Source organism: Mandrillus leucophaeus, unplaced genomic scaffold (assembly GCF_000951045.1).
Source record: "Mandrillus leucophaeus isolate KB7577 unplaced genomic scaffold, Mleu.le_1.0 Scaffold174, whole genome shotgun sequence".
NCBI lineage: Eukaryota > Metazoa > Chordata > Mammalia > Primates > Cercopithecidae > Mandrillus > Mandrillus leucophaeus.
The window spans coordinates 2,364,308-2,380,940 of record NW_012101743.1 but is presented as its reverse complement, the minus strand read 5'-3'; the positions used below and the strand labels follow the sequence as shown (position 1 = coordinate 2,380,940).

Here is a 16,633-nt window from a genome sequence, read left to right as displayed (position 1 = left end):
TCCAAAGCCAGGACATTTTAGGGGACAACCTTGCCAGATGTGTAGCTCCACAACATTCCCTTGGCACCCAGGCCATTGGATTTCCAGAAAAGGCATCCAGCCATCACTAGCTCAGGCCTTTGGAATTTTCCATCCTTGGCTAAAGAAAAGGTTTAAAAAAAATAAACACAGTGATGGCTCTGTGCCACAAAGCACACTTTTTAGCCAAACAGAGGAGAGAAAGAAGAGGTGAGAAAAAGATGAGAAGGGGAGAGAAGGAGTGTGGCCACAGTCAAAGAACGGTTCCCTGGGCATGGTAGAAGGGAGAAGCCAAGGGGCTGGATCAGGCAGCCAGATCCACAGAAGAGTTTCCTGGTAGGTGGCAGTGCAGAGGCGAACACCAGGAGCAGCAGTTGAGGAAAATCAGAATGAGGGGAAAGCAGCTAGAGAATAGTAGAAGGTGGAAAGGGAAAGACAGTAGCTTGCAAGAAAGAAAATGTAGTCAGTAAGAGGAAGCCAGTCCTAGTGGGGGCCGCTCTCATAGAAAGTCACAAGGGCTCAGAGTGGCAGCCTCTATGGCCACCATTCCTGTCAAGCAGGGTTTGCTGCCTTGAGAAACATGGGTCTGGCAGAGGCATGAGCTGTTGCTCCCCTTCTACCCTGGTAGAGGCTAGGATGGAAGAAAGGAGGGCAGGCAGACCTAGCACCTGAGTCCCTCTACCCTGGGCTCCCAACAGAAATCTGGCCCCTATGGGTATCTGATGGTCATGTGTCTCTGATCTCCATTGAAGTTGGAGAATGATGTTCCCTATGTTCCAACTATCTTATATGCTGAATGGCATACAAGTATTTTCTCAATTCCTTAACTACTGAATTATGCAAGTTGACAGTATATGCACTGTCTCCAGCCCCTGAATAAGTATCTACTCACCCCTTTGGTGCCAGACAAAACTGTTTCATTTATCAAGCACAATTTCTAAAGGACTTGATTTCTTCCTGTCTGAATCTAAAAATATACGGCTGCACTCATTAAATATTGTTAATATTTTAATCTCTGGTCTCTTGGTCTTTGTAATGGAAAAAAATACCTTCCTTTTGCCCCTTTTTAATCCTTCAGTTTCCTGAGATTAAGCCCTGGTCTTGCCTTCCACCATTCCCCCTACCTCCTTGTCCTAAGTAGGTTTGATCTGTTAAAAAGAAATCAGCGGAGCAGGGCATGGTGGCTCACGCTATAATCCCAGCATTTTGGGAGGCCAAGGCAGGTGGATTGTCTGAGCTCAGGAGTTCGTGACCAGCCTGGGCAACACAGTGAAACCCTGTCTCTACTAAAATACATGCACGGGGGCGTGCACCTATAGTCACAGCTACTCAGGAGGCTGAGGCAGGAGAATTGCTTGAATCCCGGAGGCAGTGGTTGCAGTGAGCCAAGATGGCGCCACTGCACTCCAGCCTGGGCGACAGAGTGAGACAGTTGAGACTCCTTCTTAAAAAAAAAAAAAAAAAAAAAAAAAAAGAAATAAGCGGAAATAGATTCTCTGCTTCTCTTCAAGCAACAGTTCACAAGCATTTCCCTTGGGATTTGAGCATGAACTGAATGACGGTATCTGTCTTCTCCCTCAGTCAGGGGACCCATCTTCCACAGCTCAGCACAACTTTCTCTCTCTCTAGCTCACTCTCCAGCAACGCCCTCCTTTCTAGTTCCTTCTGCTGCATAACACAGCCCCAGAGGTTTCAGGGTTCCTAGGCGTCAACTCTGTCTTGAAGCTCGTTGACCTAACTTAGCACAGTACCCAGAAGCCTCAGTGAAGTTCAGCTGAGAGACAATAGAGAAAAGGAGAAACTCCAAAGCAGGAAGTAGTAAATCAGCAAAATAAAATAAGCCAGTTGAAGAGAATAAACCCACAATTTACAGAAAATGAACACCATTTTCTAAAAAAGACTTAAATAGTACTACAGTTAATATCCTTTCACATTTAATAAGTAGTAGATATTCATTGTAGATAAGTACATTCAAAAAATGGTATAACACAATCCCACTGAAAACATCTGAATATTTACCCTGAGATGGCTTATAAGGAGAATTGAAACTGTTTTCCTACTGGGGAGGAAAAAAAGAAAAAATAGAACATGAGAAAAGTGAAGATGGTGAATGTGTATTTTGTCTCTACAGATTTTCAAACAAAATCTGTGAGTTTCCCCAACCTTTTCTATAACGATTTTCAGTGCATTACAGCCAGGTCACTTAGCCAGAGACCTGAAAAAAGATAGGCTGGGCCTGGGAGAAATATGGCTGTGGCCAATTAGAACCAATGTAAAAATAGGAAATGCAATCCACATCTACGGTAGAGTGCTTCTTCAGGACAGTAAAGCTCTGTGCCATCAGACCCATCATGGACATCATACCGGCCAGTGTGAGGAGGGCTGATGCAAATGTGACCAGCCAGGAAACTTTCGTGGTATGTGTCTCTAAGATGGCAGTGACTAGATGTGGTAGAGAGGGGAAGTTTCCATTTTTCTTTTAATTGAAATCATCATGAAACCAGAAAGAACTCAGAGACATTTTCCAGTCCTTCCTTCTGCTTCTCCAATCATGCGTTTTAGAAAGCCATTTCTGGGAAGGGATTCTGTGATTACCTTGAAAATGCAGAAGGACCATGCCCAGTCTAACTTGACCTTGAGGCTGGGCAAAGCATCTCTTTACACAGGACATATGAGAGGTATCTTGGGACTTGTCACCAAAGAGTTATTTTATGTGATGTGAAACCATTGCTTTCTCTTTTAAACACCTCCCCGCTGACCCCCTCGCCACACACATACGTCCACACACCCCCACACATCCCTACCTTTTAGCTCTTTTCTTTAACTGAAGGTGGAAAATTCCATAGGCCTGAGCTGGCTAAATGCCCACAAAATGTCTGGCCAGCTTGTATCCTAAAACACCTCAAGTCTGAAAGCAGTGCCCACCATAAGAACTCCAGGCTCAGGGAGTCCTGTGTGGGTAAAGACATTTAGTTATGAAGAATTTAAGAAAACATGCAAATTGAAATTGCAGACTGCAGATCTGTATTGCTTTCTTTCAGCCAAAATTCGCAAAAGGGATTGTGCTTCCTCATTTGAATTCTATCAAGACTTCTGCACCTGGCTGTTTGCCAGATCCCTGTTCCTCCTCCACTGTAATGGCAGGACCTGTGTTGGGAACCCATCTGACCCCAGGATTCCATCATTCCTCAAACTTGGGTGACATCTTGCATGATAGGCAGAGTAATGGTTCCTCAATGATGGTCCCATCTTAATCTGTGGAACTTACCTAGCAAAGAGGACTTTGCAGGCATGATGAAATTAAGGGTTTGGAGACGGGGCAATTATCCTAGATTACCAAGGTGGAACCAAGGTCCTTATAAGTCAAAGAGGGAGGCAAGAGAGTTGGTGTCAGAGAAGGAGATATAATGACAGAAGCAGTGTGAGACTGACAGGATGTGAGAAAGACTCGACCAGTCATTGTTGGTTTGAGGATGGAGGAAGGGGCCATGAGCCAAGGAATGTGGACATCCTTTAGAAGCTGGAAGAGACCAGGCAATGGATTCTCCCCTACAGCTTCTGGAGGAAGTGAGGCTTTTTGGACACCTTGGTTTTAGCTCAGTGAAACAATTTTGGCCTTCTGATCTCTAGAACTGGAATAAATCTGTGTTAAGATACTAAGTTTGTGGCAATTTGTTACAGTGGCAATAGGAAACTAACAGACCATAAAGCTAGTCCAGTCCTCAACAGGGCCACTTGCTGGACTGCATCATCCCAGGCACTTTGCCTCCTTTGAGTTCTCTAAGCAGAAACTCACCCCCCCAGGCCAGGTGCAGTGGCTCACGCCTATAATCCCAGCACTTTGGGAGGCCGAGGCAGGTGGAACACTTGAGGTCAAGAGTTCGGGACCAGCCTGACCAACATGGTAAAACCCCGTCTCTACTAAAAATACAAAAAAATAGCCAGGAGTGGTGGTGCACACCTGTAGTCCCAGCTACTCGGGAGGCTGAGGCAGGAGAAACACTTGAACACGGGAGGCAGAGGTTTCAGTGAGCCTAAATTGCGCCACTGCACTCCAGCCTGGGAAGACTGTCTCCAAAAAAAAAAAAAAAGAAAGAGAGAAACTCTCTCCTTTTAATCCACAGTTCCACTGTGCTGGGTTCAGTCATATGGTCCTGGTGAGGGTAAGGCATCCCTCCTCAGGAAGGCCAGCAACAAGACAAGAACTCACTCCTAGAGGAACTGAGCCATTAGCCAGAAAACTGAGGCAGGGGGTTAGCTATGGACAGGCTAGGGGAACCCAGACAGAGATATAGTGAGTGAGACAATGACACAAGGGGGCAAGGAAGAAGACCCAAATCCAGTGACCGGAAATGGATTCTAAAGGCAGGGCAGAATCAGCAGCCTATGGACTTGAAGAACCTGGGCTCTGAGTATGAGACTCCCGGATGTCTCTGAGCCGGGGGCAGTACTGAGCAAAGGAAGCAGGGCAGGCAGGGAGAGGGAGCTGGGTTTGTTATTACAGAACTGAAGCGAGAAGCCTTATGGAATTTTCTTCTGGCTCTCCCGATGAGAATTCTGCCAGATCATTTGGAAGGGACAGACGGAGGCCAAGTTCCCTTGCAAGTGGTCATGTCGGTCACTAGGAGTAGAGGAGCAAGTCTCCCCAGGGTCAAGTTAGCAGGGAGGGCTTTCTTTGCTCCACAAGCTGTAGAGCATGCCATAAACACTCGGCTGGACACAACGAGAGCTACTGGCCCCTGTGAGCTTTCAAATAACGATTCAGCTCCATGTATGCACCGGTTGATTTAGAACCTTCTTGGACTTAAGTTCTTTCTTGGTGGGAAGGTAGGTACCTTGGAAGGTGGCATTCCCTCCTTCAGATCTCTAGGAAACTATTTCATGTACTGAAGCATTAGGAACGTGTTCACCTATGAAAGTAAACTGGCCATGCCAACAGCACTCTTCCATTCACACCATGAACACTGTGACAACAGGCCCGAAGAGGAATAAAGCTGGCAGTTTCTCAAGTGGGAAAACTAAACTGTTAATATAAAAGGCATGGAGAGAAATATATATGTTGTTATTTTTGGACAGCACTCACCCCCTTGGAAAAAAAATCATAAAAACAGTTCCATGAAAATGATCCCAGGTACTTCTGCAGAGCCAGTGTTCTGGATATTTTTTTTCCATATAGTTATTCAAATAGCAAAGTAAGGAAGAATGGCCAATTGCAAACAGTTCTCAAAATCCTTAGGCTTACTTTGGCAAGGAGAAATCTATACTGATCTTGCCCACATTTCTCAATAACAACCCCATCCTTTTTTTTTTTTTTTTTTTTTTTTTGTTTGAGTCTTGCTCTGTCACCCAGGCTGGAATGCAGTGGCGCGATCTTGGCTCATTGTGACCTCTGTGTCCGTGAGCACTTATTGGTCCTGGAGAAACCATTGAGCACAGTTGCTCTTACTTTTTTTTTTTTTTTTTTTTTTCCCTCACCTCCTACTTTCCCACTAAGGAGACCTAAGCTTGTTTAGAAATAAACACTGTTTCCCAGTAGAGCGAGATCATCACCAAAACCACATAGAAAGAGCTTCCTCCACCTGATCGACTGTGGAATCCGGCATCCCTCTAGTGCTCCTTCACATGGTTACTCCAAAGGAATCAGGACACCTGGAGTTTATTACCTGCTCTGTCATTTCATTAATATAAATAACCCATGGCCTGCCTCACTGAAAACCATGCCTCTGTTTCCCCACTTACAGAAGAGGGGTGATGACTATGTGATATGTGTTTAGTAGTGACCTGTAGACCTATGAGGTCACAGATAGATATAACAGCATTTTTAACTCGTCTTAAGATTTCGGCTATAAAAAATCTCAAGGTCTTGTCATCATTTAAAAAATGGGCTGGGCACGGTGGCTCATGCCTGTAATTCCAGCACCTTGGGAGGCCATGGTGGATGGATCACCTGAGGTCAGGAGTTCGAGACCAGCGTGGCCAACATGGTGAAACCCCATCTCTACTAAAAATACAAAAATTAGCCGGGCACGGTGATGGGCTCCTGTAATCCCAGCTACTTGGGAGGCTGAAGCAGGAGGATCGCTTGAACGCAGGAGGCGGAGGTTGCAGTAAGCTGTGACTGCACCACTGTACTCCAGCCTGGGTGACAGAGCAAGACTCTGTCTCCAGGGAAAAAAAAAAAAAAGAAGTCTTATACAAAAGAATTCCCCAGCCTTCTGACACACTTCACCGAAACACTTCAAATAAAGATGTTCTGTCTCAGAGACTTGGAAGAACACTTGACTTCTCAGTTAAATCTTACCCAGTAAAATATTTCCAGTCATTAGGGAAAGCAATGCGATGGGAAAGCTGAAGTATGAGAATATCTTCTAACATTTCTTAGCAGCTTGAAACATATACACAATCCAATAGAAGTCAAAAAAGGCAAAAGCACATAACTTCCCATGAACAATAAACTCAATAGGCAATAAAAGTGGAGAAGAATCGCAGGAAATCATTAATAGCAAATTTAGGCACGATTGTGCAAGGCTGTACACAGACAAAAGATGAACCACGTGGAGCTGGAGCAGTCGGCATGTTTTCCACTGTATTGACTCTGCTAGGAACCAGTGCACAGTATTCTTTTTATTTTTTTGTAGAGATGGGGGTCTCACTATGTTGCCCAGGCTGGTCTTGAACTCCTGGCCTCAAACAATCCTCCTGCCTCAGTCTGCCAAAATGCTGGGATTTTAGGCATTAGCCATCATGCCCAGCCACACACTATCCTTAACAGAACTTATCCTGCTACCACAAAACCAGAATAGCCCAATATAAAAGAATAATTTCTCAAGAGAGCTTTAAGTTTTAAAGTTTCCTATTAAAAAGTATGTTTCTGAAATATAATTTTTTTGTTCTGTTTTTTTTCAGACAGTCTCACTCTGTCACCCAGGCTGGAGTGCAGTGGCATGATCTCAGCTCACTGCAACCTCTGCCTCCCAGGTTCAAGCGATTCTCATGCCTCAGCCTCCCAAGTAGCTGGGATTACAGGCGTGCACCACCATGCCCAGCTAATTTTTATATTTTTGGTAGAGACAGGGTTTCACCATGTTGGCCAGGCTGGTCTCAAACTCCTGACCTCAAGTGATCCACCCGCCTCGGCCTCCCAAAGTGCTGGGATTACAGGTGTGAGCCAAAGCGCTCAGCCCCAAAATAGAATTTTAAAAATGTATTTGAATTTCAATATTCACTTGACTATTAAATGTGAGGATTAAGAGTGAAACTGATATCAATAACAGTTTTTGGGTTTTTGGGTTTTTTTGTTTGTTTTTTTTGTTTTGAGACAGCGTCTCAGTCTGTCACCCAAGTTGGAGTACAGTGGCACAATCAAGGCTCACTACAGCCTCGAACTCCTGGGCTGAAGGAATCCTCCCACTTCAGTCTCTCAGGTAGCTGGACTACATGCATGTGCCACCATGCCTGGCTCATTTTTGTTTTAATTCTGTAAAGATGGGGGTCTCCCTGTATTTCCCAGGCTGGCCTGGAACTCCCAGGCTCAAGCAATCCTCCCAGCTCAGCCTCCCAAAGGGCTGGGATTACAGGTGTAAGCTAACGTGCCTGGCGTCAGTGAAGGTTTGAAAGGGAAAGGTAGGCATATCCAAGCTCTGTTTTTCCACACAGATCTCAATTCTCTTCTATTCACCCCTTTGCATAAATCACACTGAACAGGCTGGCATAAAGGTAAGTGCTTCTGCCAAAGGCCACAGGTACAGTTTCCCCAGTCTGGAGAGCCTTCCGGCCCAGGCACAGGACAGAGCGCTTCTCCCCACTTGAGGACCAGCCTTCCCACTCACTCATTAAACTGGTGTGAAGGTGGAAAATGCCAAAAACCCAGAACCCTTGCTCCCATCCACTACGCTTTTCGGTATGACTAAGTCAGACTGGAACGGGTATTGGCAAGAACCTCGTGCAGAGGGGTCTGCCAGCTTGTTCTTCCACGAAGGGTATGATTCTTGGCTCAGCCATGTGGCTCACCCCTTTGGGGCATCATCTGGAGCAAGAAATTAAAGCAAGGGTATCTGCTTCCTCTCTTCCAGTTAACTTTTCTGTCTGCTGACTTGTAATACATACACAAAAGACATCTCTTGCCCACCATAAAGCCTGGGGATGATAATGCGAGCCAGCAGTCACCAGTACTTAACAATTGTCAAACCCTGCTCGAAGTGTTTTAAATATTATACATTAATACTATAATAACTCATTCAAGGCTGGGCATGGTATCTCACGCCTGTAATCCCAGCACTTTGGGAGTCTGAGGCAAGCGGATCATTTGAGGTCAGGAGTTCGAGACCAACTTGATCAACATGGTGAAACCCTGTCTCTATACTAAAAACACAAAAATTAGCCGGGCAGTGGTGGTGCACACCTGTAGTCCCAGCTACTAGGGAGGCTGAGGTGGAAGGATCGCTTGAACCCAGAAGGCGGAGGTTACAGTGAACCAAGCTTGTGTCCCTGCACTCCAGCCTGGGTGACAGAGAGAGACCCCGTTTCAAAAAACAAAACAAAACAAACAAACAAAAATAACTCATTCAAGCCTTTCAACAAGCTCCTGAGGGGGTTACCACTGCCCAGGAAGGTTAAATAATTGGCCCAAGGTCATCTGCGGCTGAACTATGAACCTGGGCAGCATGCTTCCAGAGCCTACTCTCTTAACCACTTTGCTCTGAAGCACAAGCTTACAGGCAATGGCAGCTAACTGAGGCTGTCTCTTTGCTCCATTCAAGCTACTGCTCTGGGAGCGTCCAGGGTGGGGTCCTGCAAGGAATCAAAAAGGCATCTGGCTGTAGGCTGATATAAACGGCAGGCTAATGTTACCCACCAACTCCTCTGCATGTCTGATAAAAATTAAACCAAGAGGTGTAAATCTCAAAGAGAAACGTATTCTAAGTACCCTTAGGATTTACAGAAAAGAAGAAATGGCTCGCGCTATACCCTCATGTAGTTTTGGCCTCCCCTTCCATGATAAACAAATTCTTTAAAAAGACTAATAAACTTTCAACATGCCTTGCTGACAGTTCTACAGCTCAAGAGAAAGCACAATCAGGTGAATTACTCCTCTGAACTGAACAGCAAGGGTGGTTCTTGAAGTGGAGCATGGGAAAGTAGCAACCACTGCTTGCAATCCACAGAGGTCAAGTAAGAGAATGCCAAGATGAGTTAGTTACACAGGCACACTATATAGGAATTTCTCAGCCTGTTAGACATTACCATTTGCTCTCCACTTTCCATAAAAAGCCGGGGAAGCGGAGCAGGGTCTGTGGTCAAATAAATGTGGGAAATGCCACAGACAGAACAATGTTCATTAGTAAAGGCCTATTTAACCTTGTCAAACCCAAAAAGGACAAAAGTCTTGAAAAATGTTAAGGATCTCAAGAGAGAGCACTAGGGGTTGGGGTGGGGGTCGGAGATGGGGTGAAGACTGGGAAACCACTGACCACTGGCCTCCTATCTGGCTTCTATCTCCTCTAGGTTATTTGCATACCTCTAGTCTCCCTTAAAAGCAGGAACTATCCTATTAACTTCTTCCTGAGCACCTGAGCAGGAAGTCAACCCCTCATTGACCCCCTCCTCCTCTAGGGCAACTGCTGCTCAGACCCACCCCAGAGTGCGATCTGCCCAAGGAGTGAACTCACTTCCCATCCCCATTCTAACTGGAAGTCTGGGGCTGGCCTCCAGATCATTTCTCCACACCCTGCCTCCCACTTCCCTAATCACCCCCAAAGGTGCAAACCTCTTCAATCAGCTAATCTCACCTACAATCTCATCTCCGTCCACTCAGCTCTGGCCTTTTCCTGGCTCTTCCTCTCCTTCCTGAACCCACTTGGAACACTTCCCACCTCTGCCCTCAAGAACCCTAGTCCTTTGCCAAAAGACAACCTTATATGCTCAGCCACCGTCTTGCTTAACTGTAACCTGGCTTTGCCCTGACAACCCTCTCAAATAGAAGTTGCTCATTTTCTTTTCCCTTCCCCTATCAACAAACTTGCTTTTCCTTCAGTTCACCCAAGCTGAGAAACCTCAAAATTATCTTGACTCCACCTCCGCTCTTCCTGTTTCTTCCTCCCCCTTCTCCTTCCCTTTTAAGAATCACCAAATCCTGTTGATTTTCTCAGCACAATATTTCTTATGTCTTCTCCCTTATCTCCATTGTAATTGCCTCAGTTAAAAGCCTTTGTTCGCCTGGCACAGTGGCTCAGGCCTATAATCCCGGCACTTTGGGAGGCCGAGGTGGGTGGATCACCTGAGGGCAGGAGTTCGAGACCAGCCTGGCCAACATGGTAAAACCCTGCCTCTACTAAAAATACAAAAATTATCTGGGACATGGTGGCACGCACCTGTAATCCCAGCTACTTGGGAGGCTGAGGCAGGAGAATCGCTTGAACCCAGGAGGCAGAGGTTGCAGTGAGCCGAGATAGTGTCATTGCAAACCAGCCTGGGGACAAGAGTGAAACTCCATCTCAAAAAAAAAAAGCCTTTGTTATCTCTCTCCAGAACTATACTAACTGTATTTTAAGTCATTTCCTGGCCTCCAGGCTCTTCTCCCAACAATGAGTCCATCGTACCCAAGGTTGGCAGTGTATTTTCACAAAACACCTAAGAATCTACTGCACTCCAGGCACTGTGTGAGGGGCTGGGCTGGGAATAAAAATGCATACACAGCCCCTGGCTTCTTGGCTCACACCCAGAATTGATACAAAACATTGCCCCCTCCCCAACTATATTCAGTGGCAGATCCTTCTGGAATACTGTTTGGTTTTTTTTCACCAGATCTCTTTTTTTAACCTTCATGAATCACTTATACATTAGAAACTTTCCATATGTTACCTTCGTTATTCCCAAGAACTCCACAAGGGAGGTACTACTATTTATCCCCATTTCACAGATAAGGAAAATGAGACCAGGTTACTTGCCTCTGTTCACAATTCAGGCAGGTGACAGATGTTGGATTCAAGACCAGGTCTGATCCTCTAGCTTATGCTCTGTCTCTCACATCTTAAAGTAGGACACAGAAAACTTGGAAAAGAGCCCAAACAGGATGACCATGATATGCAGAATCTTGAAAGCAAGTCATGTGGGGAACAAAGGAAAGAAATGAAGCCTCTTTGGCCTTGTGAAGAGTGAATTTAAAAATGACATGGTGGCTGTCTCTAAATATTTGAGAGGTTGTTATGCGAAAGAGGAAGGAAGCAATCATGTGTGGCTCCAACAGCAGAGCTAGGTCTAGCCCACGGTGAAATTTACACAGTAAATTTCGACCCAAGAACCTTTTCTAACATAGCCCTCTAACAGGCAGGGGTGTTTAAGGAGAAGCTAAATAATCATTTGTCAGGGGTGGGTGGAAAGGACATTCCTGCCTTGAGTGGACAAACGGTCTAGATGAGTGTTTCTGGGCACATAAGAATTACCTGGGGTCATTTAAAAGAATACAGATGCAGGCCCCACCCCAGACGTAGCAAAACAGAATCTTGGGGGATGGAGACTGTATTGCAAGAATCACATATGAGGAAATAAGTCTGTAAGAAGATTCATTCAAGCCTCAATAGAAGAACTATGAAAGGCCAATCAACATGAAAAACTGTTCAACTTTAAGGGTAATCAAAGAAATGCAAATTAGAACAGTGATGTACCATTTATTTCCTATCAAACTGCAAAAAATTTTAAAATACTACTAACAAGCGTTGGCATGGGAGAGAGAAAATGAACACCCTCACACTCTCCTGGTAAAAAAATAAACTGAAGCTACTTTCTGTAGAGCAATTTAACAGTACATAAGAGGAATTTTTAATACTAAAAATGTATACAGTGTAATCTTTGAGCAAGCAAGTCCACTGCTAGAATTTATCCTAAGGGAACAATCTGGCAATTTTGAAAATGCCTTCTCAAAGACATTCACTCAGGTACTGATGGTAATGCTCTATATCTGCACTGTCCAATATAGTAGCCACTAGCCACATGTGGCTATTGAGCACTTGAACTGTGGCAAGTGAAATTTGGAAACTGATTATTATTATTACTTTTTTTTGAGTCGGAGTCTTGCTCTGTCGCCTAGGCTGGAGTGCAGTGATGGGATCTCAGATCACCGCAACCTCTACCTCCTGGGTTCAAGCAATTCTCCTGCCTCAGCCTCCTGAATAGCTGGGACTACAGGCATGCACCATGACACTTGGCTAATTTTTGTATTTTTTTTTACGTAGAGACGGGGTTGTGTCATGTTGGCCAGGCTGGTCTCGAACTCCTGTCCTCAGGTGATATGCCTGCCTAAGCCTCCCAAAGTACTGAGATTATAGGCGTGAGCCACCACACCTGGGTATGATTACTTTTAATTAACTTAAATTTAAAAGTAAAGAAAGACATATAGCTATTTACCTTTATAGTTCATGTTTATAACAGCACAAAATTAGAAAAATTATCAAAATATCAAACAATAAATGATAATTACCTGTGATACACCCATAATGAAAATTTAGGCAGTCATTAAATATGATTATATAGATTTGTATTTATTGACGTCAAAAAATGTTAATAAGATACTGATAAATGAAAAAAAAATTATTTAAAGGTTGTGCGGCCAAGGGAAGTGGCTCATGCCTGTAATCCCAGCACTTTGAGAGGCCGAGGTGGGCGGATCACGAGCTCAGGAGATAGAGACCATGCTGGCTATCACGGTGAAACCCCGTCTCTACTAAAAATACAAAAAAATTAGCCGGGTGAGGTGGCGGGCGCCTGTAGTCCCAGCTACTCCGGAGGCTGAGGCAGGAGAATGGCGTGAACCCGAGAGGTGGAGCTTGCAGTGAGCGGAGATCACCACTGCACTCCAGTCTGGGCAACAGAGGGAGCCTCCGTCTAAAAAAAAAAAAAAAAGCAATGAAAGCTTAAATAACAAAGGTTCACTGACGATTAGAATAGAAAAAGACTCAATCCAGAGAATTTTTTAACATGTTAGTCTTAGAAAACAAATTTTCCTATTTGGTACTTAAACAAGGGTTCAGCAAGGAGGCCTCTCTGGCTTCACAGCAACCTGCACTGGTCTTTTGTACAGATCCTGGTGGACTGGCTTGCTCTGGGCCCTACTAACCTCCAGTACCGAGACTATTTTATGTTTAGGTGCCAATACTCTGGTTAACTTTCCTGACCCTCAGTTTATTGAGAGCTTAGTTCACTGAGAGCCTCTGAACTGGAAAGGCTTGGTCAAGAAGCCCAAGTTGAAACCGGCTTTTATTCTGTATTGTTCTCACCTCCTTACAGATGAGGCTGTGGGTTTTGTCCTATATTACCTACTTTCCACAAATTCCCTTGGGAAGAGTGAGCAGAGGAGTGGTTCCGTTTTCAGTGCTTCCCTAAATGCAAACATAACAAACATTCCATGCTAAAGTAGTTGTGAGCAGCGGGTTGCGGGAGTCAACAGCTGCAGACGCTTTTCAGCCATTCTCGGCTTCTGGAGAGCTTTTCTCTACTGGAGCTATTGAACGAAATCTGGCTGATGCCAGCCAGGGGACGCTGCGTGCATTACGGCGCCTGCAAGGGCTACAACCCCTAATATCTAGCAACTCTTTCCCGATCCTTTGGCGCACAAGGAATTGAGGGTAAGCTCAGCAGTAAACAGTATTTAAACAGCTACTAGGCGACTCTTCCAGGCTGATAAAGTGGCTTCTCTAAAGGGCAGCCATCATACAACATGTTTAGCAAAATGCCTTTGTTCCCCTGCGGCACCAGTAGCTACATCCTGAATTACAACAAAATCAATTTAAAAATTTAAAACTCTGCATTTTAAACATGTATATATGTAAACACTTCTCTCTTAATCACAGACACTCTCAGGTTATAATGTTTCTCCCCAATCCCCTCTTGAGAAATCTCTCAATGATGATTCTGTAATTATCCCTTTCCCTGGGTTAAAACTGACCCTCGTAAAAATGCTGAACTTACAGGAAAATGCAGTAACAGTGGTACAGTCTCTCTGTCTGCTTTATTATGTAGTTAGTTAATACATTCGTGGAAGTACTAATAACTGAGTAACAGTTTGAATGTGCAACAACATGCTATATATATAGCCCAGGCCCAGCCTTCTGAATTTTTCGAACAGTGAGGAAAACTGAATGAAATTAGCAATGGGCCAATAAGGGTGTAATCCTAAAATCCTTAAAAAAAAAAAAAAAAAAAAAAAACCTAAACAGGAAATACTGTATATTTGTACAGCTTGGTGGGTTTTCCACGTTCTAACAAGAGATACACCAGAGGAAAGCTTGACTTGCTGCGGTAATGGCTCTATCTCATATTGAAGCCCCAACGTGAGTATCTTGGGTTTATAGCACAAGTGTAAATCCTACCTCAGCTGTCCCTTAAAAGAATCAGAAGTTATGGCAGCAGCTGCAACATGGTCCCCTCACTCTCCAGCCACTCGTGGTTTTACTAACTTTGGTTAACAGCTCTTTGTGAGACAGAGTCATTTAGGAGCATACACTCCATGTAAGAACTATTTCCTTATTTTTTCATTGACTAAACTGCTTACAAATAGCATTCGCTAAGGCTCTATGAAGAATCTAAAGTTGATTTGTGTGCCTAATCTGGGTGTCCTATTGACAAAGACATTCCCATACACACAACCAACCCAGATTGTAACTAATGAAAACAAATGAAGAAAAAGATCATTTGCATTCGCATAATTATAGAGCATCTAGCATTGTATCTGGCACATTGTAAGGGCTCAATAGATATTCATTGAGTTAGATTACTAGAATCTGTTCTGCCTCACTCCCAAAATCTCAATGTTTCACATACTAGAGTAATGAGTAAATATTCCTCTGCATTGCCTGGTGTAAATGGTAAAAATCAATGGCCTTGGTCCCAAGTAAGCTGGGCTGACAAGGGAACCATGGCCACTGCCAGTGTCTCCTAGAAGAGACTTCTGCCAGTAACAGTTTTTTTCTGCTTTGCCATAGAATCAATGGTTAGGAAGGAGCCGCTGAATCTGCAATGCACAAAATTCTTTTGAAAACCTAAAAACATGGGAAAGAACGCTAATGTTAACTTTTTGCGCTAGGGTGGCAGGTCAAGCGCTGATCAAATCCCAGTGGAAGTTTTCTTAGTCCCATTTATTCTCTTGAGAAATCTGTCTACCTACGACTTTCTTCGCGTGTTGTGGTAGAAGGCCGCCAACCCTGCTCAAGGAAGTTTTATTGTTGTTGTTGTTGTTTTGTTTTTGTTTTTTCCTCCTAATTTAGGAAAGTGTTCTCTGCTGGGTAGATTGAATCACTTGTTAACAATCGCCCAAGATGAGAGCCCTGGTATAAATGCTCTGCACACAGCTTGCCTTCCTCTCTTAACTGGCTGTGGTGACAGGCAAGGCTCCAATCTGACCTCAACAGGTCCTCACTCCAAAATCAGACTGAAACACACAATAAGCCAAGTCCATTAAAATAACATTAAAGGTCTGGATTTAGCTCCACTAAACAGCAGAATTAAACTTTCAAGGGTCCAGCCACAATAAAGAGATTTCTTTAAAGTCATTTAGGGTTGCACAGTTGTAGCTATTAGGGATCAGATCTTTATCTCAAAGGTACATAGTTTACCTTTGATTCTCCTCCAGAACTCCCACCAATGTCAACTTTCTCCACTGTTGGGATCAAGCCCCTGGCCTCCCTTTAATGTTGGGTTTTATTGCTGATTCTACAAGATCAACAGAAAAATTACAAGGAAAAGCTGTGAAGTTCCCTTCCGATGACAAGTTGTTTTAACAAAAACAGCCCTCTCTTAAACGGTGAAACTTAAACACAGTAAACGACTCGCTGTAAAATGGAGCTGAGGGAGACAAAAACAAACAAAAACAACAACAACAACAAAAAACAAAGTAACAAAACAAACACAAATTAATCAGTCCGATATCTTATTCAGGGTTTGTTCGCTTGTCCAGGAAACTGGCAACGAGTGTCTTGAAAACAAGAGAAGGGGCAAGTGCCCGTTAGCACCCTTTCGCCTTTCTCCGGAGTCAGACAATCCGGGTAAGGCTGAGGGTGCTCTGGGAGGGTTCCCAGGGAGTCAGCGCGCTTTCGAATCCCCATCCCCCAGTACCGAGCTGTGGAGCTCTGACCCCAGGTCCTCCATCCCTGGACTGACACACCCAGTCTCCCCGCAAATCCCCACGGCACCTTCCCCTTGCCTCTGGAGCGCTCGCGGGTCCCCGAGGGACACCCTCTCCCTGCGGTAGATGACCCCGCGCCCACTCTGTCGCGGAACCCCGTTGTTTCTAATGCCCTCCCTCCGCAGCAGCACCCCTTCAAAACCCATCGCCACCCTCTCTCTCCCCAGTTGCAGGAGGAAGTCGCTCTGCTTCCTCTGTTCTCACCGCCCGCCCGAGCTTGGGCGCCCGGGGCTTTCTGGGTGGGGTTCTTTTTTGTGTACACGGTGTGTGTGTGTGTGCGCGCGAGAGTGTGTGTGCCAAACGCTCATCGCATCCTTCCGCCTAGGCTGCCTCAGGTGCTTGCAGGAGGCGATCGGGATCTCGTTCTGCCCCTATCCCCGGCTCTTTGTGCGGAGTCCAGAGCAGCGTGAGGTCAGCTCTTTAGCTCACACCCCCGGCCCC

General features: G+C 44.9%; 1 protein-coding gene across 1 annotated transcript in view; it reads right to left on the bottom strand.

The window, feature by feature from the left end:
* The window catches only part of DOCK11 (dedicator of cytokinesis 11), a 205,198-nt gene extending 188,860 nt beyond the window's left edge, over window positions 1-16,338 (bottom strand). The window contains exon 1 of the mRNA XM_011977202.1: window positions 16,123-16,338. Within this exon, the coding sequence (XP_011832592.1) occupies window positions 16,123-16,338 (216 nt within the window). The remainder of the gene's footprint in view (window positions 1-16,122) is intronic.
* Window positions 16,339-16,633: the final 295 nt, after the last annotated feature.